The sequence below is a fragment of the Ailuropoda melanoleuca genome, chromosome 7 (assembly GCF_002007445.2).
Source record: "Ailuropoda melanoleuca isolate Jingjing chromosome 7, ASM200744v2, whole genome shotgun sequence".
Lineage (NCBI taxonomy): Eukaryota > Metazoa > Chordata > Mammalia > Carnivora > Ursidae > Ailuropoda > Ailuropoda melanoleuca.
Genome location: NC_048224.1, coordinates 52784535 through 52807682, shown reverse-complemented (window position 1 = coordinate 52807682; position 23148 = coordinate 52784535). Strand labels below are relative to the sequence as shown.

Sequence of the window (23148 nt, the reverse complement as noted above, 5' to 3'; positions counted from 1 at the left end):
GGGGTGGCGGGCCGGGGCGGCAGGCGGCCGGGCTCAGCTGCTGTGGTAAAGCCGCAGGCGCTGCGTGATCTCCCGGCGGCACAGCGGGCAGGTGCGCAGGGGCTGGCAGCACTGGTGGCAGCAGCAGACGTGGCCGCAGTTGAGGAAGATCATCTGGGCCTGAGGAGAGACGGGGAGTGTCTGGGTCCTGCCCTGCCTGTTCTCGGCGACGGGCCAGCGGAGCCCCCCCGGACCTCTCGTCGTCGTCCTCTACCTTAAGAATCATGGTCATTACACAGCATCCGAACGCACAGAGGTGTCCCGCGACCCCCTACCGTGGACCCTCCGTGCCCTCACAGCTGCCCAGGAGGCCAGGGCGCGTCTAACCAGGCTTTCTGCGCACGGACCAGCCCCTCCGTCTAGGAAGGACTGCGATAGCGCAGAGCAGAAGCCACGTAAGTATATGCCTGCACCTCGCTTCAGCATTTCCTCCCTTTAGGCCTCGTCCTAAGGAAATAACCAAGGATGTGCTTCCAGCTCCGTCCCCGGCCATCTGGTGCAGCGCTGCCCTGGGCACAAACTGGAAGCCACCCCTGGGGCCCAGGGCAGGGGGTATGGTTACAGTTACAACCAGCCCGTCCCTCTGCATCATGGCGCCCCAGGGCTTACTAAAGGGAATTCAACCGCCAACGCGGTAGCTTCTTTCCAGGAGGATCCCGTGGTGGGGGGAGGGGAGGGTTTTATTCTATACGCTATACTGTTTCATTTGTACAATAAGCACTGATTTTGTTATGGTTTGTAAATATATACATTTTATAGTTTGTTTGAGAGAGAGTGGGGAGGAGGGCAGAGGGAGAGAGTCTTAAGCAGACTCTGTGCTGAGCGTGGAGCCTGACCTGGGGCTCGACCCCACGACCCAGAGATCAGGACCTGAGCCAAAACCAAATCAGATGCTTAATCAACTGCCACTCAGACGCCCCTAACTTTGTTATAGATTTTAAAAGATAGTTTTTTAAAAGTCTCTTTAGAAAAAAAACTGTGCTGTTGCTATTTAATGACTTGGTAAATTTTCCTTCATTAAGTAGGGAGAAAAAATCTCTTTTGAAAGAAAGTCCCAGGAAATGATATTAGCATTGCTCATATCTGGGTCATGGGATCACGGTCATTTCCTGTATTTTTTGCTTTCCTGTAGTTCCCAAAATTTCTAATGAATACAGTCTACTTCTACCACTAGAAACAAGCGTTTAGAAATAACACACATGCCTGGAAAGGCTCAGGCCGGGCCGGCAGGCGGGGGCTGGGGCTGCTGCTGCAGACTTACCTCCCGTTCCAGGCACACGACACATTCTGAGGTCGGCAGCTCCAGCTCTGCTGGAGGAGCGGACGGGCTCACAGACTCAGGAAGCTCCTCTGGGGCCCCAAGGACCTCACCCTTGGGTGGGTTCAGCAGCTCTGTGGGGACCAGAGGGATAGGCTGAGCCAGGGTCATGCCCCCATGATCCCAACCCCTAAGGGGTCCCCCTGGCTCTGCCTGCCATGAGTGGGGCACTCAGATCCCACGGGAGGGGTAAGGGCGCCCTTATTTCTCTTTTCTGAGCCTTGTTCCCCTATCTGTAAGACAGGAGCGCGACTCGCTGGCAGGGGGAGGCCGCGGTGCTGGTTAACTGGGGGCTTCTAACCCCTGACCGGTCCCTGGATCCTTCACAGCGAACCTGCAGAGGGCCTGTCACTTTCAGAAACCAGCAGCCACTTGCTGAAGACTGCAGGGCCACCTGGTGGTGGAGCCATGGGGCAGGAGCCCTTCCTTAGGGGCTCCCGGGGCGGGGGGCGGGGGAGGACGACGGAGGGCTGTGCTCACAGCTTCTCCACCAGGTCTCCCAGGAGACCACCCGGGAGCAGGGAGAGGAATGAGAAGTCCCCCAGGCTGCCCCCTCACCCCTGCTCCCGCTCTGCCCTAGAGCAGACATCCCCTGCCCGGCGCCCAACAGCAGCACATCAGAATCAGCCCTTACAAAACGTAGTATCTTTCATTATCATGCAACATACACCAGCATCCCTGAGTCCTCCCATCCCAGATGCCCACCCTGATCTCGGTTCAGCTTTTTCCAATTATGAGTTTTTATAATTGGAAAAACCAGAAGTTTTTTTTTCTTAAAGGCTGTTACAACACTAGGCTCTCTGAAGGTACCCCCATGCCCCCAAACCATCGCTGTGAAGGGGCTCTTCTGTATTTAACGTGACACCAAGCAAGTTCTGGGAGCAGGAAGAGGACGTTAGGAAAGGGACTGAAGGTCTCCTGCCCCTTCTGCAGCTGAGGAGCCGTCCTACCCGGCCTCCCTGCAGCTGGGCAGCTCAGGCAGATGCTGGAAGCAGGCTCCATTGGGAAGGAGCTCCTGGTCCCTCTGGCTTCTGCTAGCCCTAGGGATTTTTTTTTTTTTTTGAGATGGTGGGAGGCAGCCATCACCTGAGGGGCTCAGAGTGAAGGGCACCTTTGTTTGCCCGGAGGGGGACCCCAACTCCTGATGCCAAACTTATCCAGACCTCCAGTCTGACAGCAGGAAGGTGTCAGTAATGGAGAACATCTGGAAGGGGAGGAAGGTGTCTCTTTCATACATTACTTGATATTAAAGGACTATTAGTTTAATGCATTTTTTAGGTTGGGTCAATGTCCCCGGAATAAAATTGGCTGAAAGCTGGAGCCTGTGGACATCATGACGCTGCCACTGGCCCAGACACCCGGGGACCCGGGACCTTCTCCCTGCTGGTAGCAGAGCTCTTGCCTCAGCCCTGCAATCTGGTCTGGCAACCCCACCTTTGGTCTCTGCCCTGAACAGCCCCTGCCTGAGACCGGCAATGCTGTGGAATTGCCCTCTCCTTCCATCCTTGTTCCAGACTCCCTTCCCTTCTCAAGGCCCCTTGGCCTCTTCTCAAGGGAGGCATTAAGCCCAGTGGTTCAGCCACCTGCCAGCAGTGTGATGTTATGGGAGATACGTTGACGTCTCTGCCTGTTTCCTCCTCGCTCAAACGAGAACAGCAGCACCCACCTCACAGCGCTGACTCGACATGGTGCATGTGAAGCGGCTGGTGAGCCCGGCGCCCGGACGGTGCTCTGCACACGGGAGCCCTGCCTCCCACGTCCACTCCTACGTCAGCCACAGCACCTAGGTCTCCCTGGGCCTCCAGGCAGGTTACGACCTGCCTTTACCCCTCTGCACGGCGTCGCAAACATCTTTCCACATCCATGCCACAGGCCTGCCCCAGGCACGGCATCAGGCACTGGGTATGGCTTGTTTCTCCCTCTATTCCAAGGGTCCACGGTGTGTGGTTCCCAGTGTCTGTACCGCAGGTTTAGGGAAGGTTCTAGGACAGGGCACCGGGGGCCCCTCTACTTCTACATGGAAACTTCTCCCTCTCTCTTCCCCCTCCTCCCCCTGCCCCCATTTTTGTGGCCTGTTTTTTCCATTTGGAAATCCTGTTCCTTTAGGAGGGAACCTTAAGGACCAGTAGGGGCTAGACCCAACCCTTAGTTCTCATCCTGAAACGTAAACAGGTGACCCCCCCACCCCCCAGAGCACAGTCCACAAGTGAGGTTGGGGCCTCTGATTAGGAGATGCCCCGTACTGGTACCTGGCTGGATCCTGGCTGCATCCAGCAGCTCCTGGACCTTTCGTAGGATCTCGTGCTGCAGGCCAGCTTCCGAGACGCCCACCTACAGCCGTTCAAGGAAAAGCAAGTTAGGCCTGGGCTGGGTGGGAGCTCCCTACTCAGTGCAGAGCCACCAGGACCGCCTCCCTGCCTGGCTTCAGGCACCTTCACCTGGAAATGCGGAGGCCTGGGCCCCCGGGTCAACATGAGGCAATGCAGCACCATAGCTGTGAAGGGGACCAGGGGGCAGGGAGGGAAACCGAGGCCCCAAAGGGAACTAACACCAGTAAGAGCCACAGTTTAGCACGTGCTTGCCCTGAGCTGGGGCAGGGACTGTGCTGACAGCTTTCCCTGCGAGACCGCACATCGCCCGCACAACAACAGATGAGTCAGGACCCACTGTCAGGTTCACAGGACTAGGCCGAGCTGCTGAGAAGCGGCAGCGCTGGAGGCACACAGACCCGTGGTGACACAGCCCCTGTGTAGTCCTTTTGAGCCTCCGTTTTTGGGTCAAGGACAGGCAACATGGCAGAGTGGTAAAGAGCATGGCCTCTGGGACCAGACCACCCACGCTCGAGGCCTGACTGTGCTGTGTGACCTCGGGCGAGTTACCACCTTGCGGTGTCTCCACTTCCTCATCTGACAAATGACAAGGATGACACCTGTCTGCCTGGGCTGTGTGTGTGTGTGTGCGCAGGGGCGGGGGCACTTCAAGGGGTTAGCATGGGAAAGCCCTCAGAACAGCACCTGGGACTGACAAGTGCCACGAGGATGTTAGGCTGTCCTTACTAGTCGGCTCTTTCGAAGAGTAAATGAACTAATGCAACATGGAGCTCCGCTCCTACCCACAAGGTCACCAGGCTCAAGCAGTGCTGCCATTACGAGGTTTGTAAAGCCAGGGTGGGGGGCAGGGCCGGACCAGACAACATCCAAGGACTTGTCTTGGACCTACAACGTGAAGGTCCAATCTGAGTGGGTGGGGTAGTCTGGGGTCAGGCAGACGGCATGCAGGGTACACCCAGGGGGTGAGGGACCGACGAGGTGGGTGTTCTGGCCGTCTGGAAGCATGGGGGCCCCGGAATATCTGCTCGTGGCAGACCACCCAGAGTGGCAGGAGAGCGAGCCGATGAAGGATCGGACGGTGGCCTCATTCAGCCCTCCACCTCCCCCAAGCGGCTGCTGCCTCCCACCTTGGCCAGGTCCGCAGGGCTCATGCGGCTCAGCGTGTCCAGTGAGATGCGGTGGTGGGCGAAGAGGGGCAGGTAGTGCTCCGCCGACAGATCCACCAGGAGGGCCGCCAGCTGGCGCTCCAGGCCTTCCTCCTGCAGGACAGACCCGCGGGAGAAGCTGACTGCACCGCAAACACCACCTCGTTATTTACGATGGCAAACAAAGGCTCTGAACACATTTAATGGAATATATAAAACGTTTCCTCAGAACTTTTCCTACGAAAATGCATATGTGAGCACACAGATAAAGGCGCAAGGAAGTTCACTGCCAGTCTACCTGTAAACTTGAAAATGGTAAGCGATCAGGTACCCATCAAGCGGGGCTGTTTAAATCAGTGAGGGTTCATCCAGGTACTAAATACTATGCAGTTGTCTGAAAACAATCAGGAGATCTATTGTGTATAGGGCTAGAGAACTGCCCGTCACTATTAAGAGAAAAAACCAGTTTGCCAAAATAGTATGTATGGTAGGACTCCATTTTTATTAAAAAAACAAAAACTGGGGCACCTGGGTGGCTCAGTGGTTAAGCGTCTGCCTTTGGCTCAGGTCATGATCCCAGGATCCTGGGATCGAGCCCCGCATCGGGCTCCCTGCTCAGAGGGCAGCCTGCTTCTCTCTCTCCCACTCCCCCTGCTTGTGTTCCCTCTCTCGCTGTGTCTCTCTGTCAAATAAATAAAAATCTTAAAAACACAAAAACCAAAGTGTGTGTGCATGTGCCTGTGTGTGTGCGAGCGTGCCTGTATGTGCGCATGCGCGCGTGGTGGAAGGGAGGGGAGGGGACCACATCCGTCCCGCCCACAGCAGGTGTTTGCAGGCAGCCCCTGTTGCCCACCCGAGCCGGCGTGCACACAGGCTCTGCCCCACACAGCAGTGCAGCTGTCTTCCTCTCACCAGAAGGAAGGCACCTTCTCTCTCTTTTCTGTCCCTGCCACAGCCTAGCACAGGACCTGGCACACTAGTCACCGGAAATATGAACAGCACTGAGCTGGAAGGATCAAGCAGCCGGGCACCCCCGAGGTGCGGGAGGCTCTCCGAAACGGTGGGGGCCAACAGTCCTTACCTGCAGCTTCAAGGACAAAGGTTTCTGGTTCAACAGCCGTTGATACTGAATCAGCCAGTAATTTTCTTGCTTGGTTTCGCTTTTGGCTTCTAACTCTGTCTGCCAAGGACGAAGCAGGCGGCGTTAGTCGTAAGCCAGTAAACGAAAACCATAATGACAGCGACGACTGTGAACAAGGCTCTGGGCCGGTGAGGACGCTGGGTAGTCTACGAAGAGCTTTCCCAGCCACCGCCGTCTCACCACGTACACGACTGAGCCACGGAAGGCAGGAAGTGCCTCTACCCCCCGTTTCCCGCCACCAACAGTCTCAGCCAGGCACACCTCGGGGGTTACCCTTGGGCTTCGGACGCCTGCCACCAGGCTCTGCGGGCCCCTCCTCGGGCTCACGCGCCCGTGACAGGCAGGGAAAGAAATAGGATTCTAAGAACAATATGAGCTTCTGGAGTGCGCTTTACCCTCCGACAAAGCTGGAGAAGGACAGACATGCTACTGAAACGGACCCCTTCACTCTGCCACGAACAAGCAGCCACCGAGCGCTGCTCTGGACCACCAGGGTTGCAGGCGCCGGGCCATTGCCACGAACAAATGCTCTGAACGGCAAGAGCTGCAGCTCATGTTTTCGGAGCGCTACGCACGCTGGTGCCATTTTCCTTATTCGCTGGCTCTCGAGGGGTGTGTACCGTCTTACGTCTACAAGGCACACCCGAGCAGCTATGCACACCCGAGCAGCTATGAATACGCATCGCCGTGTTCAGAAAACATGTCAAGACGTTAGCAGTAGATAACTCTCAGAAGTGAGAGTCTTTTCCTTCGTACGTTCCATTTTTTCTTTCGTGAGCAACTATTACTGAGTAACAAAAATGCTTCTGCGAGTGGCGAGTGTGTTTAGGGAAAGCGAACCCATGTGCGATGTGGAACGCAGAAGCCAAGCGCACCAGAATTTCCCGGAGCTCTTCCTCTCGTCGCGCCTTTTCCTTGAGCAGCTGCCGGAGCACGGAGCTCAGGGCCCAGCGCTGCTCTGAGATCATCTCCTGCAACACAAGACCATGCCCAGTGCCGCTGGAAGCTCACGGCTCAGGAGCCAGGAGTCCCCCCAGGGGATGGCAGGATCCCCCCAACTCGTTTCTAAGCTGGCAGCCAGGACCCCACAGTGGGCCCAACTCAACTAGGCAGAGGGTTGGGGGACGGAGCCGAGGGGTCTCTGTGCCTGGGCATCCCCTCCCCGTCTTCTCCCCGTGGAGGTCAGGCCAGGCGTGGGATCTAGTGACTGATGACGATGGAATGGTAAGAAACAGCAAACAAAGGAAGTGACAAGCCACAGGCACACGACTGCAATCTCACGGACTACAGACCATGTGGGTGGAAGCACAGGCAGGGGGAGGGTTGGCGTGTAACCCCACACAGGTCTGGAAGGTTCTACCCAGACGGAGGCACATGCAAACCAGAGCGAAGTCCTCACTTGTGTCTGTGTTCCACTCGTTTCTTACTCTCGGAAACCCATGGAGGCCCCAAAGTGGGAGCCCCACAAACTCTGATGGGCAGGAGACACGGGCACCTGCCAAGCACAGTGGCTACGTCTTCTCTGAGAGCTCCCCCGTCCCCTCATCTCTGAAGACTGCGGCAGGGCTCACAAAGGGCTTTGCATCGACTAGCTTGCCCCAGCGTGATGGCCCTAGGACACAGGCTGGGCCTGGAAAGATGATTTCCTTTTATGGAGGGGAGAAACGAAAGCCTAGGAGGGGAAGGGACCTGCCTTAGGTCACACAGCATATCTGTGGCAGACCTGAGACCAGGACTGTAGACCTCGGCACACTTTCACTGAGAAGCCATGAGACAATTCAAGACTTCTCCGCTGAGAACAGACACAACACAGGAACAGGGACAGACAGAAGCCTCTGCTCAGAAGCCTGATGTGGGGTGCAGGTCCTCACACACCATCGATCCCTAGGCTTTTGGACATTTGGGCAGAGGTGAGGGCAGGGCAAGGTCTAGCCCTCTTCCCCTGCCTGCCTAGGTCACACAGCACGACTACAAAGGACGAAGCCCAGGTTCCGGACACACAGTCCAGAATGCCGCCTGCTGGTTCCTACTGCCCCCACGCTCTACAAGCAGGACACCCAGGCTGGAGCTCCCAGAGAAGCCACCTGCAGGGAGTGACACAGTAACAGCTGGGCCCTCTCCTCCAGACATCCTTGGGTCACCAAGAAAGCTCCTTCCCCAGAGGAGGTCAGCCCGTGAGTTGAACCAGCACCCCAGAAGCATGGTTTAAAGAGACAGGGAGCTCAGCAGTGACCCTGCTTCAAAACAAAGAAGATGCAGAGATGGAGATGGGCTCGGGTGAGCCTTGGCAATGAAACCCTCCTTCCTCTGACCCTCCTGCAGAGCAACAGGCTGCCCCGACCCTAACCTCACGGCCACAGGAGCCTGCCTGCCTGCGGGGGAGCAGCTGCGGGGAGGGAGGCGGGGCGGAGGGCAGGCCGGGAGCCCTACATACCTGCAGTGCCTCTGTGTCCAGGGCCTTCCTCTTTACCTCCAGCTGTGTCAGCTGCAATAACTCAGTTTCTATTAACTTAATCTAGACAGAAGACGAAACAGGGGTTTTTATTCACATTAACCAAGGTTCAAGTCTGTGCTGCTCTCTGAAGGCCAAGTGGGGCCTAAGAAAACTTTTGGGGGGGGTCAGGAACGAAGGGGACCTGGGTGCCTTGGGAACCCCCTCACTGAGGCATTAAAAGAATTAAGTTGTTTCAGGGCCCCAAGTGCTTGAGGGGCGCACGGGGGGCCTGTCCTCGAGGGCCCATCCCAGAGAGGCTAACAGTTAATGGAATGGAGATGGGCCTGCCCTTAAGGTTCAGGCCAGAGTGCAGAACGGACATGTATCCTTGCTGAGCCTCACACTTGCCCGAGTGTCTTGCTTCCTTTAACTGCAGTCACAGAGGAGAGCAGAGGGTAATGGAGTGACTAAGAATAATGATGGTAGCAGCTGATGCTTCCAGAACATTCTGTGTATAAGGCTTGTGCTGCGTACTTTATCTGCATCATGGCATCAAGTCTCCCCTGGTTATTAGGAGGTATTATTGTCTCCATTTTACAGATGAGGAAACGGGGCCTCAGGGAGTTTAAGTTACTTGTTCAAGGACACAGAGCAGGTTGGTGAGGGAGCCCCTTCCCGGGACTCTCCTTGCTTGGGGGTCTGAAGGGGAAAGCTGGCCAGCTGGGTCAGAACCACCCACAGGGAAGATGCCTGGGGGGTCAGACCCCACAGCCAGTGACTTCTCCACCCTGAGCCTGTGACCCTATGGCCCTCGCCCCTAAGTTGCTAGAGCCCCACCAACCCCTGGTCAGAGGAATGAGCTTCATGTCCGGCAAGGTGGGATTGAAATTAAAGAGGGAAATAAAAAGGTAAGCTGGTTTTGGCCAAAAAAAGAGAAAATAACAAAGAAAAAAAATAAACATGCAAAAATGTAGAATTCAAAGTGTGCCGAATAGGATGTGATGAGCACTCCCGCAGCCTGAAAGCTCCTCTGTCTCCAGCCCGCGCCCATGACCCACCTGCTCCCCGGAAAGCCCTGGGGGTCCAACAGAGCCCACGGGGCGGAGGTCAGCCCGCAGGTCAGCACCAGAGCCCAGACCAGAGCACAGCTCCCTCCAGGTGAGGTGGCCCCTCGGGGACAGCAGGGCCCCCCCTGCCTGCCCAGTGGGACACCCCATGGGCCCCAGCTCCTCAGTCTGAGCTGACTGCATTTCCCCAGCGAGGGGTTCCCACCTGGGGCACAGTGGATACAGAGGCTACCCAGGGGCATCCTGAGAAGCAGCGGAACCGGCTACACGGCAGGGATGGCGCAGGGTGCAGACGGATGGAGAGCTACCTCGGCAGTCTGGGAAAGCACGCAGGAAGGGGTCGGTGGGGGCCGTGCCCCCAGCCCTCACCTGGTTCCTGATCTGCCGGTGCATCAGGTCTTTCTTCACCTGGAGAGCCTCGAACGCGGCCTTCTGCATGGCACTCTGAAACAGAGATCACTGGCTGCTCGGCAGGGGCAGGGGCCGGGGCCTCGCGTGTGCAGGGGCCCGGGTCAGGGCCCAACACAGACTCCGCTCAGAAGCACCTTCACGGCGGACTTCTCTGTCTCATCGAGGGAATGTGACTCTTCAGCTCACTTGTTCACATGTTGGAAATTATACCTGTGAAAGGCTCACCAGTGCTGGACGCTACGTGCACTGAATTTCCACAACCCATGCGTGGATGCTTTCATGGCCCCGTTCCGTGGGGAAGGTGAGGGGCCGCCAGAGGTGCGCCGTTCAGAAGCAAGCAGCCGAAAGGCCCCTGGAGCTGTCCTGGGGGCTCCACCTCCATAGAGAGATCACCACGTCCCGCCCCTAAGTCCTTGTGCCACATGGCACGGGGAGTGGGTGCCCGCCAGGGAAGCAGGGGATGCTTCTAGATCTCAGTGACCAGAAAACCACCACCCTCTCCCCTTCCCTGCCCCCTCTCCTGCGGGTCTGCGCGGTTCTAAACATACGAAGCACCTTGGGTCTTGGACGCTAAGGGCAGGGCTCTGCGTAGACTTCCGACGCTCTGCTCAGGCTGCCTATGCCCATCTTGAGCCCCCGCCCTCGCACCCCGGGCAAGGGCTCACCTCCTGCAGGATCTGGCTGATGGCTTTGTTCTGATCCATCTGCTGCCATGACAGAATCTGCTGGAACCGCTCATCCATTTCAGCCATGCTGCCAGAAAGACAGCAAATTAATTCACTCTCTGAACGTTCTCGGAGCATCTACCAAGAGCCAGGAACCTCGGAGATCAAGATAGACCTTTTACTTATTCAATAATAATACCCAAGCAGCACCTGCTGGGTCCTACATCCTGGGCTGGGCACAGACACGGAGTTTGTCTTAGAAGGAAGGTGACAGAGTCGGCGTGTCTGGGTCCTCTCGTCCACCCCTCCATCAGAATCCCCTCTACAATACCCTTGAAGCGATAGCCTGGCTTCTGCCCTCCCACCTCCACCCACAAGGAGCTCATGACCACCCAGGTGGGCCACTTGGGCCGTGACAAAGCTCTCCTTTTGGGACAATAACATCCATGCCCCACCCGACACCCCCAGTACTTCCCACCCTGGCCGCAGATCTGCCCTTAGCCCCCAGAACAAGTCTAGGGATTTTGCCACGAAAGCCCAAACCCGGAAGCCCCACATACGTCCACACTTCGGGATCATCTCGGTTTTGAGCTTGTTTCGTAGTAACAGCTGTTATTTATTGGGCCCTTTTGTGGCAAACACCATGCTCATTAAATCCTCCAACAACTCCAGGGGCGGGTACTTTGACTTATTCCCATTTTTCTCATAAGAAAATTGAGGCTCAGAAGGGAAATGGACTGGCCCCACACTTCACAGTTACGAACAGAAGAAGGGGGACCCGAGTCCAGGTCTGTCTGCCGCCGGTGCCCACGCTCCTAAGCTCGATGTTCTACCACCGGGAAAGGAAGAAATCCCCACACCCGTGAGGGCACGGGGAGGCCAGCAGCTGTGCCAGTGCCACCTCGACAGGGGGAGAAGCCCCAGAGCAGCCAGTGCTCCGGGCCCGTCTCCTGAGCACCAGGGGCTCTTCTCCACTGGCTGTGTCGACACGTGTGGCTCTGTCGGCAGACTAACCCACAGCGACGCCGTGAACTTGGCCGGCCAGACCAGAGCTGCCACCAGTGTGAAAGCAAGCTATCATCGCCCCCTCCAGGGCACACCGCTCCCGCTCAAGATCTGCAGACCCTTGGAGGTCGAGGAGCGCTCCACGGTCAAGAGCACGCCCCCACCCTGCCTGGGTTTGAACCCTGGCTCTGCCACCTGCTGGTTGGGCTTCCTTGGGTGTGTCATATAGTCTCTCTGAGCCTGAGCTGTAGTGGCAAAACGGGGCGAATGACACAGCGCCTCGCAGAGTCAGTAAGCCAACACACACCTCCCGGCCGAGTGCCTGGCTCCCAAGGCATGCATGAGAAGTGGGAGTGACTGCTGTCATTCTACCAGAGCCTGACTCAATCGTGGGGTCCAGCTAGAGAAGTCGTGGAGAGCCGTACCACTCGCCCCTGACACACGGCCGAGGCTGGGGTGGGGACTGCAGTGCCCAGAGCTCACCCCACAGTCCTGGGCCCCGGGCCAGCGCCCCCAACTCAGGAAGCCTCTCCTTACCTTACCTGGAACAGGCCTGCTGGACCAAGCTCTGCCTCTGAGACTCGTAGGCCATCTGGATGAGCCGGTTCTTATAGCTCTCGGTCAGCATCTGCTGCATTGCGGCTGAGGAAACATGGGGGCAGGGCTGAGAAAGAGGCACCGCTCCTGGGGGCCTCGTGGGGTTCACCTCGTCACCCCCCTCACAGTTACCCTTAAAAAACACTTTTTCTAAAAAAAATATTTGAGAGAGAGAGAGAGAGAGAGAAAGTGAGAGAGTGCACGCACAAGCAAGAGGAGAGGGAGAGACGATCTCAAGCAGACTTCCTGCAGAGCACGGAGCCCGATGCTGGACTTGATCTCACGACCCAGAGATCAGGACTTGAGCTGAAACCATGAGTCTGCCACTCAACCGACTATGCCACCCAGGCACTACCCCCCATCCAAAATTTTAAACTCTGGAAGTAACTTAAGCTTGAAAAGGCTAATTGTAAAACACCCAGCAGCACACGCACAAAATCTTTTATAATCTAATCTTCTAGTAAATTTTTAATGCATATTTACAGATTTTTAAAAAATGGAAAGAATTGAAAGCAGACAACTGAACAGATATTCATACACCTACGTTCGCAGCAGCGTTATTCACAAAAACCAAAAGGTGGAAACAACCCAAGTGTTCACTGACGGAAGGATAAACAACACGTGGTGTATACGCACATGGAATATTACTCAGCCTTCAAAAAGCAAAGTTCCGCCACCTGCGACAACATGTTCTGCTGAGTGAAAGAAGCCCGTCGCGAAACGACAAAGGCTGTAGGATTCCACTTACGTGGGGCACTAGTGTCGTCAGATTCAGAGAGACAGGCCGTGGAATGGGGTTTCTACATGGGCCGGGGAGGGGGATGGAGCATGTGTGTTTGCGAAGTTCTGGAGCCGGACGGCGGTGGGGGCTGCTTGGCAATGTGGATGTGGTTCGTGCCACAGAACTGTACGATTACAAGTGGTTAAAATGGCAAAGTTTAGGTGATGTGTTTTACTACAATGAAAAAAATTACAATGTGACCATACTAAACACAGCACTTCTCACTTTTTGTGACTACTGGCCCATGTGCACGTGGCCGTGTGAGACACTGGCTGCGGGGTACTGCAGGGCACGGATCACCGAAGTTTATTTAGATAATCTGTTTGGGGGCATTTGGTCTCTTTTGCAATTATTAAATGATAAACGTCCTTGCTCAAACGTCCTTGTGCAATTTGATGATTTCTTAAGATTAATTTTAAGAGAAGCAGGCTCTCCACTGAGCAGGGAGCCCAATGAGGGGCTCGATCCCAGGACCCTGAGATCATGACCTGAGCTGATGGCAAACGCTTCACTGACTGAGCCACCCAGGCGTCCCCAGAGTACAGTTTTAAGGCCGTAATAGGAGTTACCCTTTCTGCCCTCCAGAAAGATCCCGCTGGTTCACACTCCCTTTGGCCAGGGCACAGGACAGCCTGATACCATACGTCCTCAACAAGGGTTATTACCTTCTCTTGACTTTGTGTTGTTTTTATGGAAAATTTTTTTAGTTGTAAAAACAATACATGCTTGTTTTTAAAAAGCTAAGCGATAAGGAAGTTCGAAAAGGTGAAAACAAAAGTCCCCAGTACTGATACTATTCCTGATCAGTCCATTTATTACTAAACATCCTTCCGGAGATGCAAACACAGGTTTTCTTTCATATAAATGGTGGATAACAGTGACCTTTAAATAGGGACATTACTAACACCTCGTCAGGAGGCAGTGAGACGAAGCAGTGTGTGGAAAGCACTTGGCACGGGGCCTGGTACACAGTATTCCACAGCACCCCACTCCAGCCTCCAGGCTCGGGAGGACGGGGCCAGCCAAGAAGAGTCATTCCTTATTTTAAAAAAGGAGGAACATGGGGCACCTGGGTGGCACAGCGGTTAAGCGTCTGCCTTCGGCTCAGGGCGTGATCCCAGCGTTATGGGATCGAGCCCCACGTCAGGCTCCTCTGCTGTGAGCCTGCTTCTTCCTCTTCCACTCCCCCTGCTTGTGTTCCCTCTCTCGCTGGCTGTCTCTATCTCTGTCAGATAAATAAAATCTTAAAAAAAAAAAAATTAAAAAAATAAAAAAATAAAAAAGGAGGAACAGACTCCTGGTCTTCCTCGGCACATGGTTTGATGCTCTCTGCGCTCAGGATTAGACGGAAGCATCTTCCACGCCCCCACCCCCATCAATTGCGGACACAGCATGGAACTCTGGGACTTCTTGGGAATGGCAGGATGGGGAGTACCCGGCAACACAAGAAGGGCCAACCACAGCTCTTGATAACAGAAACCCTATGGCCTTTGTGAAATGCTCCCTCAGTGCCGGGCATCACATCATCTGACCCTCAAAATGACCCCATGAGCTGGAGAATTATTGTTTCCCCCTTTCACAGATAAAACATGGAGCCTCCGAATAGTTAGGGCCCAGTAATGGCCCTGAGGTCATATGGCTTGTTCCCGAGTCGGCCTGACCTCAGGGCCCATGTTTCCCTCCTGGACTTTACGGCCCCTCTCGAGCCTGCTGTACGTGACCTACAGGGAGAAGGTGGCCTCCCCACCCCACCCCCCAGTCAGAGAAGCTCTGTTCCCAGGACCCCACACCTGTCCCCACTCACAGGCAATCTCACGTCTCCGTAGGTTCTCAGTCTCCTCCTGGGTAATGGACATCAACTGTTCCATCCTTATTCTAGAACAAACAAATCCACCCATGTACTCAGCAGATGTAACACTTCCAACAAGGAGTCCCGCCTCCTTCAGGAAGTCCTCCTTGATGTGGCCACCTAGACAAGTTCCTGCAGCATCGTGCACTTCCACTGGGCCCGTTTACCCACAGTCTTGCAGGCAAAGTTTTTTGCATAAAGAGATGAACATTCCCTTCGGAAAATGGGCAAAGGACACAAACGGCCACTTCACGGATGCTTAAATACAAGTGACCAATAACCACCCGGAAAGGGGCTTACATCACTGACAGCTAGGAGCGCAATTCCTCACCGACCAGGCCGGGGGAGGCGGGGAGGCGCCAGCACTGCGGCCGTGCTGAAGGAGGAGCGGCAGCCGGCAAAGCGGCTTCCGGAAGGCCATTCGGCAAGACCCATCAAAAGGTCCTCTGACCATTTCCTTCAAAAATACTCATGTCAGTGCCCACGGGCATATTTAGGAGATAGTCATTAGACTAGTGCTTGTAATTATGAAACACCGTGTCCACAGAGAGCTAATTCAGACACAGTCACATAGTAAACGCTCTACAGCTGGTATGCACGGGGTCTCTGGCGCGGAAAGACATCCGTGATACGGTACATGAAAATTAAAAAGGTAACTGCATGTCCGATGCGCACGCTGCTTGCGTGTGCGTTGCTCCCCGCGGTCAACGAGTCCTAGCGGCTCGGCCGGAACAACACCGTCTCATCTTTCTGCAGGGTCGCGCTTCCTCGGAAGCAGCATCTGAGCACCCCTGCCTCCTGCCCAGGCTCACGGCTGCTCGAGGGAAGGCCGCACTGACTGGACCCGCGGCCCAGCCCAGGGCACCCAAACAGGGAGCGGGCACTTGGGCAGCGCGCGCCAGATAAACCGGCCACAACCGGGCCTGGCCTCACGGCTCCCAGCTAGCAACACCTAGCTGGTGGAAAGGGCCTAGTGAGGGGGTTACTCCGCAGGGGTTCTTCCCCTGAGCAGCCAGGGCCTGGAGCAAAGCCCAGACTGCTATTCTGGGATTCCAGGGAACCAGGAGGGATTCTGGATAATCCTTGGTGGGGGGGAGTGAGGAGGGAAGTGGGAGGGGAGAGTCAAAGAAGGGGGCTCTTCCCTCTCAGCTACCCGCTCTCCTAATTACTAAAGGAGTGCATCCCAACAAACCTGGAAAACACAAAGGAAAACACCCAAAGATCACCACGTCTAATTCCTGCCTCTTGGAAACGGTCGGTAAGCCCCTCGGGGTGGCTCCGTGTGCTCTGAGCAGATACATGCGTGTCTCGAAGAAATCATACACCGCTTTGCTTTAATTGTAGCCCCCTCTTCTCTACTTTGCAACAGATTGTGTTTCCCTTTATAAGAAATGGGTTTTTCTCTAATTTATTTTTTACTGACCCTACAGTTGGACGTTACACATATTCTTATGTCTCAGTTTTCCTGAGGAACGTACATGTGTGTTAAACTTGCAGGCGGTGACTCTTTTTAATTCAATATTCCCTAAGAAGGCGACTCTCCTTACAGCTTTAGGAAAACTTTCTGGCCTAATCCTTGAGAATCACAGACCTTCTCTCCCCAAACCTCTTCCCCCGACCCCGAGGCAACACAGAGAAAGTGCTAGAGCGAAACACTAACCTTTCATTTTCCAGCGACTTCAAGATCTCAGAACTTTTCTTTTGCCTGTGGAGAAAACCCAGACCGTAAAGGGTCACTGCAGTTGTCACCAGCAGGCCTGTTTCCAACAGATGTGCCCTCCCCTTGCTGCACTGGCTGTGCAGAGGGGGCTGAGGACCCGGCCGGGGTTCTCAGCCCAGAACCTCGGGGCTCTGTGTCCTCGGACCAGGTACTCAGCCACACCAAGCCCCAGTGCCTCATCTGCAAAATGGGATTGTCATAAATAAAAGCTTCACGGAATATCTGTAAAGAGTGAATGAGAGAATACACACAAAGTCCTTGGCACGTAAGCAGCACCCAACAAATGGTAGCTTTCCGGGAGGCCTCGGTGGGGAGAGCACGCCGCGGGGCCCCTGGCAGGCCCGCCGGCTTGCTCGGGCACCGTGTGACTGCTGCGGGACGGAGCAGTGAGTGAGGGAAAAGCAAAAGGAGGTCTGGAAGCAACAGGGGATGCGGCAAAAGCCTGTTTCTGGAGGCCTTCCACAAGAAACCCCAACTAGAGGTTCTGGAGAGCTCTGTCTGGCTTCCTTTCTCCCAAGCCCACCGAAACTGGCTCCTAGCAGTGCCTACCCTGGATAGGATTCATTAAGGCAAATCTCACTACGGCTGACCTCAGCGGGGCAGGACGTGATCTCAACTCTCCTGTTACACCAACTCGTTTTACGGATGGGACACTTGGGAGGCACGGGTCTGAGGACAAGCTACAGACCAGGTCAGGCCCAGAGCAGATTCTTTTCTCTTTAGGCTGCTGCAAAATGCAGCGCCAAGACTTGACCCTGACAACAAAAACCTCGCACAAGAATCGAGACTAGAGATGAGAAGGGAGAAATGGACCCCTATCCCGGGCTCTTCAAAGGGTACCACATCAGAGGTCTCTGGGTGTGGGGAGTGGGGGCCTGACCTCTGGTTCTCCTGCAGGAGTCTCTGGATCCGGTTGGAGATGTTCTGCTCCGTCTGCTTCAGCTGCTCCTGCAGCCGCTGGCGCTCGGCGTCCAGGTGGCGCTGGCGCTCACTCAGGCCCTGCTCCAGCCGGGACTGCTCCTGCAGCGGGACACACAGTCGGCCTGAGCTGGCAGCAAGGGGCCTGTCCTGCCAGGCCTCTCTGTGTGATCTTGGCCCAGGTCTTCCCCTTGCTAGGCCCCGGGCTGTCCATTACACACGAGGAGGCTGGGCTAGGTGATCGGTAAGGGCCCCCCCGGCCCTGGAAGATCAAGGGAGAGCTTACTGCCACCGCCTCCCCACAGCAGAGGCCCCCTGGCAGGGAGTGTGCAGACAAGCCCGGCCCCACTTGGCCGCTCACGGACCTCCTTGACCGTCTGAAGGATCTCGTCCTTCTGATTGTTGCTCTGCTGAAGGAGCTGGGCATGCTCTCGCTGCCCGAGTTCCAGACGCCGTTCAAACTCCAGTTTCTCCAGCATCTTCTGTTCCTGCAAGAATACAGACCCTGGGGATGGCTGGCAAGGCTCTGCGGGCGTTAGGACATGGGAGCAGGAAGAATACACACCTCTACTCCCAGCGCTGCAGGCTGTCGGTCTAACACTGAGCGACATCCTCCACGCCCAGTGCCTCCCATTACCCCCCCACACCCCCACCCCCGGGCCCAACTGTAATGAAACATTCTGTTCACTGGCAGAGACTAGTGGTTTAGAGTCTGGGGTCCCTGACCTCCGACTGCTCATCTGTGAGGGGGAGACACCCTGTCACCACCGAGGCTACGTAAGGATGTGGAGAGGCAACGTAGTAAGAGGGAAGTTTTAGTTTACCTGCTAATTTAGAGACAGGAAGAACTTGTTCCCTCAAATCTTTTATAATAGATCTTTGATAAGAAGAAAAGTGACCAAGGACAAAAGACATTTTCTTACCTTCCTCTTCTCATAGTCTGAGAACCTATTCTGGGGGGAAAAAGACAGTGGTCAAGACAAGGTGGCAGCAGTGGGATTCCCGGCCCCGTGGCCAGAATCACAGGGCAGCCAGACACCGGCTCCACCCCCAGAGCACTGCCTCCGAATGGGGGGAAGGGTAGTCGGATAAAGGGTCCCAGAGGGTTCTAGCGGACAGCAGGGCAGAGAACCTGGGCCCGGCACACTGTAGAAAGCTCTTCAGGACAGCTCTGGGGGTGCAGCCCCGAGAAAGCGTGGTGCTCCACAAGGGGGACCAAGAGGTGGGATGTGTGGTTCCCTGTCCGTACAGCATACCCGAAGTGCCCCCAAACTCTAGCTCACCAAAACACTTACACACAAAGGGACACAGAGCAGAATTGTTCTACTGAGTGAAAACCCTGGCAATAATTCAGATGGTTACTTCAGTAAGTCGTGGTGAATCTATGCAGTGGGGTCACACAACTATCACGTAACGGGGGAAGGTGGGGAGCTGCAGAGGAAGAGGTCTGCCACCTTCCACTCTGCACACAACAGGATTCTGTTCTTGCAAGAACAATGGCAACAAAACTCAACTCGAAGTTTTTGGACCTGTTGAGATCCAAAAGGTGGGACCGCAGGGGGCAGGGTGACATTCCCTCAGTTTACGTATTTCTGTATTGTTCAGACTCGTAACGAAGAGCATGAATTACTCCTGTAGTTAAACATCAACAAACACACAGATGTTTTTAAGGGGCCCTTGTATTTAGTTATCCAGCTCGGAGGCCTGGATCAATCTGTCCGAGCTGTAAAAGCAGCATAATACAAGGAAATAGAGTTTGCCCTAGGCTGAGGTAGGAGTAAAACTTTTACAATTAATTTTTAATTATACAGATAATATCGGAATATATTTTCCTTATAAAAAATTAAAACACAGCATATAAGGTATCCATGGATCATTCCCCAGCCTGATCCTGCTTCCCTCCCGCCCCCCCTGCCATGTAACTACCATTATGAGACCTGAGAGCACACATCTACTTCCGTGTAATTTGAGCCTTTGGAAAATATAGAAGATTTGTCTGCGTGTGCTCACATATAAATATGTTTGAATGAAGCAAAAGTCACATTCTGTAAAATTCATTCTTTTTAGTATGCAGTTCTAGTCATGTAACGGTCACTACAGTCAAGATGGAGAACCACTCCATTACCCCCCAAAATTCTCTCGTGCCCCTTTGTCATCAAACTGTCCTCCTACCTCCCCAGGTTAATGGCTATTGCTGATCTGTTTTCCTATATATTTGGACCTTCTTTCTGAACATAAAAAGGGCACTATATCCCCTGTGTTCTGTAGCCTGCCCTTTTCACTTACCCAGATGTCCTGTGATCCAAGCCTGAATAGATCAAGTGCATAGTAGGGACAGGACACAGCCTGTCCTGTGGCTCAGCCTTTGCCCACTGGCAGACATTTAGGGGGCTTCCGACAGTTCCCTACTGCAAATATGGCTGCAAGGAACATTCCTGTACATGTGTCCTTACCCAAGTGTCCCTCTGTGGGTATGTACCGAGAAGTGGGATTTGTGGATTATGGGCGACGGCCATTTAAAATTTTGACCCATATTATCAGGTTATCTTCCACAGCGGGAACACAAGCTTCCATTCCCAAGAGCAATTTATGAGGCCACGGTTTCTCCACACTCTGGCCAAGAAATTATCAAAGTGACATTTGTGCCAGTCTGAGGGAGGAAATGGTATTTTGTTGTTTTAGTTTACCCGTCTCTGCTTACAAGGGGAGTTGGGCATTTTTTTCTTTTTCTTTTCTTTCTTTTTTCTTTTTTTAAGGTTTTATTTATTTATTTGACACAGAGAGAGACAGCCAGCGAGAGAGGGAACACAAGCAGGGAGAGTGGGAGAGGAAGAAGCAGGCTCCCAGCGGAGGAGCCTGATGTGGGGCTCGATCCCATAACGCCGGGATCACCCCCTGAGCCGAAGGCAGACGCTTAACAACTGCACCACCCAGGCACCCTCGGGCATTTTTTTTCATGTTTACTGATCATCACTACTGTTTTTTGTTTTTAAGTAAGCTCTGTGCCCAACGTAAGGCCTGAGCTCACGACCCTGGGATCAAGTGTTATGTGCTCTGCCGACGGAGTCAGCCAGGTGCCCCTCATCTGTGCTGGTTTATTCCGTAAAGTACCTGTTGATAGATCTTTGGCCTCCCTTTTTTTCCTGCTTGGGATGGTTTTCTGCTTCTTACCTCTTTGAAAGAGCTCCTTATATATTCAGTCTGCTAATCCTGCATCAGAAATGTTTATTGCAAATGCTTCCTGAGAGGATAAATGGACACGATTTCCCTGGATAGAGATCTCCCCGTCTCTAGTTCTCAGAAGAAAGATTAAACTACAAAGGCACTCATGGTGGCACTGTCAAACAGGGAAGGGGGCACCAGGGAACCTGAGATTAATAAAAAGTCCTTGGAAGGTAAGAAGTCAAACCCTTGGCAGTTGGTGCCCCCCTCCCCACCTGCCATCAGAGGCCTCGGGCTGGGGGCCCTCAGCGGGAGCGCAGGTGGGGACAGAGGCAGCTTCTGATTGGCTCCAGTGCCAGGTGCCCCCGGCAAACCCTGACCAAGCTTCCTCCTCTAGGACGCTGGGGTGGTTAAGCGTTTGCCTTCGGCTTACGTCATGATCCCAGAGTCCTGGGATCAAGTCCCATGTTGGGCTCCCTGCTTAGTGAGGAGCCTGCTTCTCCCTCTTCCTGCTTGTGCTCTCTGTCAAATAAATAAATAAAATCTTAAAAACCAAAAAACCAAAAAACAAACAAAAAAAACTTCCTCCTCTACGCCTGTGCTAGGCTTGCTCACCGCCGGGACCAGGGAGGGCCAGCCCCTCACTGCGCTGACACGGGTGCCTCCCTGACTTCTCCACAGAGAGCAAGAGAGCATGACAAGCGTCCTGTCCAGCAAGGGGCACGGAGGCAGGAAGGACTTGCTGAGAGACAACAAGGAACAACACAGCCATGACCCCCACGCTCGCAAAGCTTCATCCAGAAGGGGACACAGACATTAAATGAATCATCTTCTGTGTAATTCCCCACTTAGAGCTCTGATAAGTGCTCTAAGGAAACATGGGGGCACCCGCAGAACATACAGCAGGAGACCTGACCTGGGCTGATGTGGCGGGGAGACTTCTCGGAGGACGTGGGATTCAGACACAATGGAAGGAAGAGGCAGAGTTAGCGAGAGGTGAGCAGGGAGAATTCCAGATGGGGTGCGGGGTGGGGGTGGGGACTGAACGTTCAAAGGTCCTGAGGGGTCAGGGAGCAGAGAGGAGTCTGGTGCACCTGATGTCTGGTGGGGTGGGGGGTGAGGCGGTGCAGGCTTTGCAAGGGCATCTCAGCACGCTGGTCTGGACGGAGGTGAATTCCGGTTTGGAGGAGGAATCCAGGGTCCGCAGCTCCGAACATTCCCCCAGTGCCCGGGGCCCAGTGTCAGCAGGCAGTCACGCCTTACCTGCCATTCTACCTCCTCCCTGGAGACTCTGCCCGTGGGCCCATCAGGGCTGTCCTGGGAGGCGTCGGCTCTGTCCTGCTCCAGGACTGGCAGCAAGTACTGAGAGGGAGGGTAATATTCCAGTCCCGACTCTGCAAGAGAGGACACAAGCTGACCAGGAGGGAGGGGACACAGCTGTCAGCTCCTGCAGCCTCCCCAGCATCCCGTCCCACCTGCCTGGTCCACTGCTCCCCTGCCCTGGACTGAATCGGACCCCCCATCTTGCTCACTAGTCCTGACGCCAGGGCCTTGAACATAGCAAGCACTCAAGTGTCAGCTGAGTGAACAGATGGGCTGGCCAGCTGCCTCTTTACCATCCACGTGAGAACGAGGTGATGAGAAAGTCCTGGAGATTAGTGGAGAAGACTGGGTCCATGATCTCCTGTGTGTGTGAGACCTTGGGTGAGACGCTCACCTTCTCGGGCCCTGCGTAATTTTCTCCCGTATAACTTGACAGGGTTCGTACTCTTTACCCATCTTTGAGTGAGCTGCTTGCCTTATTCTTGTTGACCTGTAGGTGCTCTTTATATATTGTAGCTAATAACCTCGAGCCTATAATATATAACTGTCTTCTTCTAGGTGGTAACCTTTTTAACTTTAACGATGGGATCCTTTTGAGGTAAAGAATTTTCGGATTTTAATATGGTCAAAGCTGTCTTTTGAAAATCTAAGCGGTGAAAAAAATACTAAAAATCGCCAGTAAGCATATGAAAAAATATTCGAATAACCAAGGACACGACATTACAGTAATAGTAGGCTGCTTTGTTTATCCAACAGAATAAATAAACTTAGAACAACTTTAAAGATGACACTTTAAAGATGTTGTTTGTGGGAAGGAGAAAAGGGTCCTCAGAAGCTTCTCTCAGGAATCTCGTGGGCGCAGTGCACAGCGCTTGGCCCCTTTCACCTGCCAGCCCCACTGCCACCTGTGCTACAGGGATACGCCACGTGCCAGAGCGGGGTGGTTAAAACGGTTGCAACGGTGGAAGACGGAGGACTGGAAATAACCCCCTGTTCACTATGAGGGGGACGCTACACAAGCTGTGGGGCGCCACACACGTGACACACTAGACACAACTTTTAAGACAAGACAGACCCATCCGCTGTGGGATAGGAAAAGGCCCAAGACCTACTCTCGAGTGAAAAAAAGCAGGGCTCAGAATCACAACAGTGCGTTATCTTTTGTGGGTTTTAAAACATGTTTTTAAAAGCGCAAACCCCAAAACTTTACGTACATGTGTATACCTACTACACCGTGTAAATT

The 23148-nt window shown here is 54.3% G+C and overlaps 1 protein-coding gene across 4 annotated transcripts in view; it reads right to left on the bottom strand.

Moving 5' to 3' along the window:
* Positions 1-6: 6 nt before the first annotated feature.
* Positions 7-23148, bottom strand: part of LRSAM1 (leucine rich repeat and sterile alpha motif containing 1) — a 38023-nt gene continuing 14881 nt past the window's right edge. For all 4 annotated transcript variants that reach the window (XM_034664555.1, XM_019796472.2, XM_034664553.1 and 1 more), the window contains 16 exons: positions 21846-21976; positions 18344-18373; positions 17786-17908; positions 17383-17522; positions 16443-16487; positions 14738-14808; positions 12098-12197; positions 10551-10638; positions 9844-9918; positions 8408-8488; positions 6849-6944; positions 5914-6012; positions 4815-4946; positions 3607-3688; positions 1301-1431; positions 7-159 (listed from right to left, as the gene is read on the bottom strand). In XM_034664555.1, the coding sequence (XP_034520446.1) occupies positions 34-159; positions 1301-1431; positions 3607-3688; positions 4815-4946; positions 5914-6012; positions 6849-6944; positions 8408-8488; positions 9844-9918; positions 10551-10638; positions 12098-12197; positions 14738-14808; positions 16443-16487; positions 17383-17522; positions 17786-17908; positions 18344-18373; positions 21846-21976 (1550 nt within the window). In that variant the 3' untranslated portion in view covers positions 7-33. The remainder of the gene's footprint in view (positions 160-1300; positions 1432-3606; positions 3689-4814; positions 4947-5913; positions 6013-6848; positions 6945-8407; positions 8489-9843; positions 9919-10550; positions 10639-12097; positions 12198-14737; positions 14809-16442; positions 16488-17382; positions 17523-17785; positions 17909-18343; positions 18374-21845; positions 21977-23148) is intronic.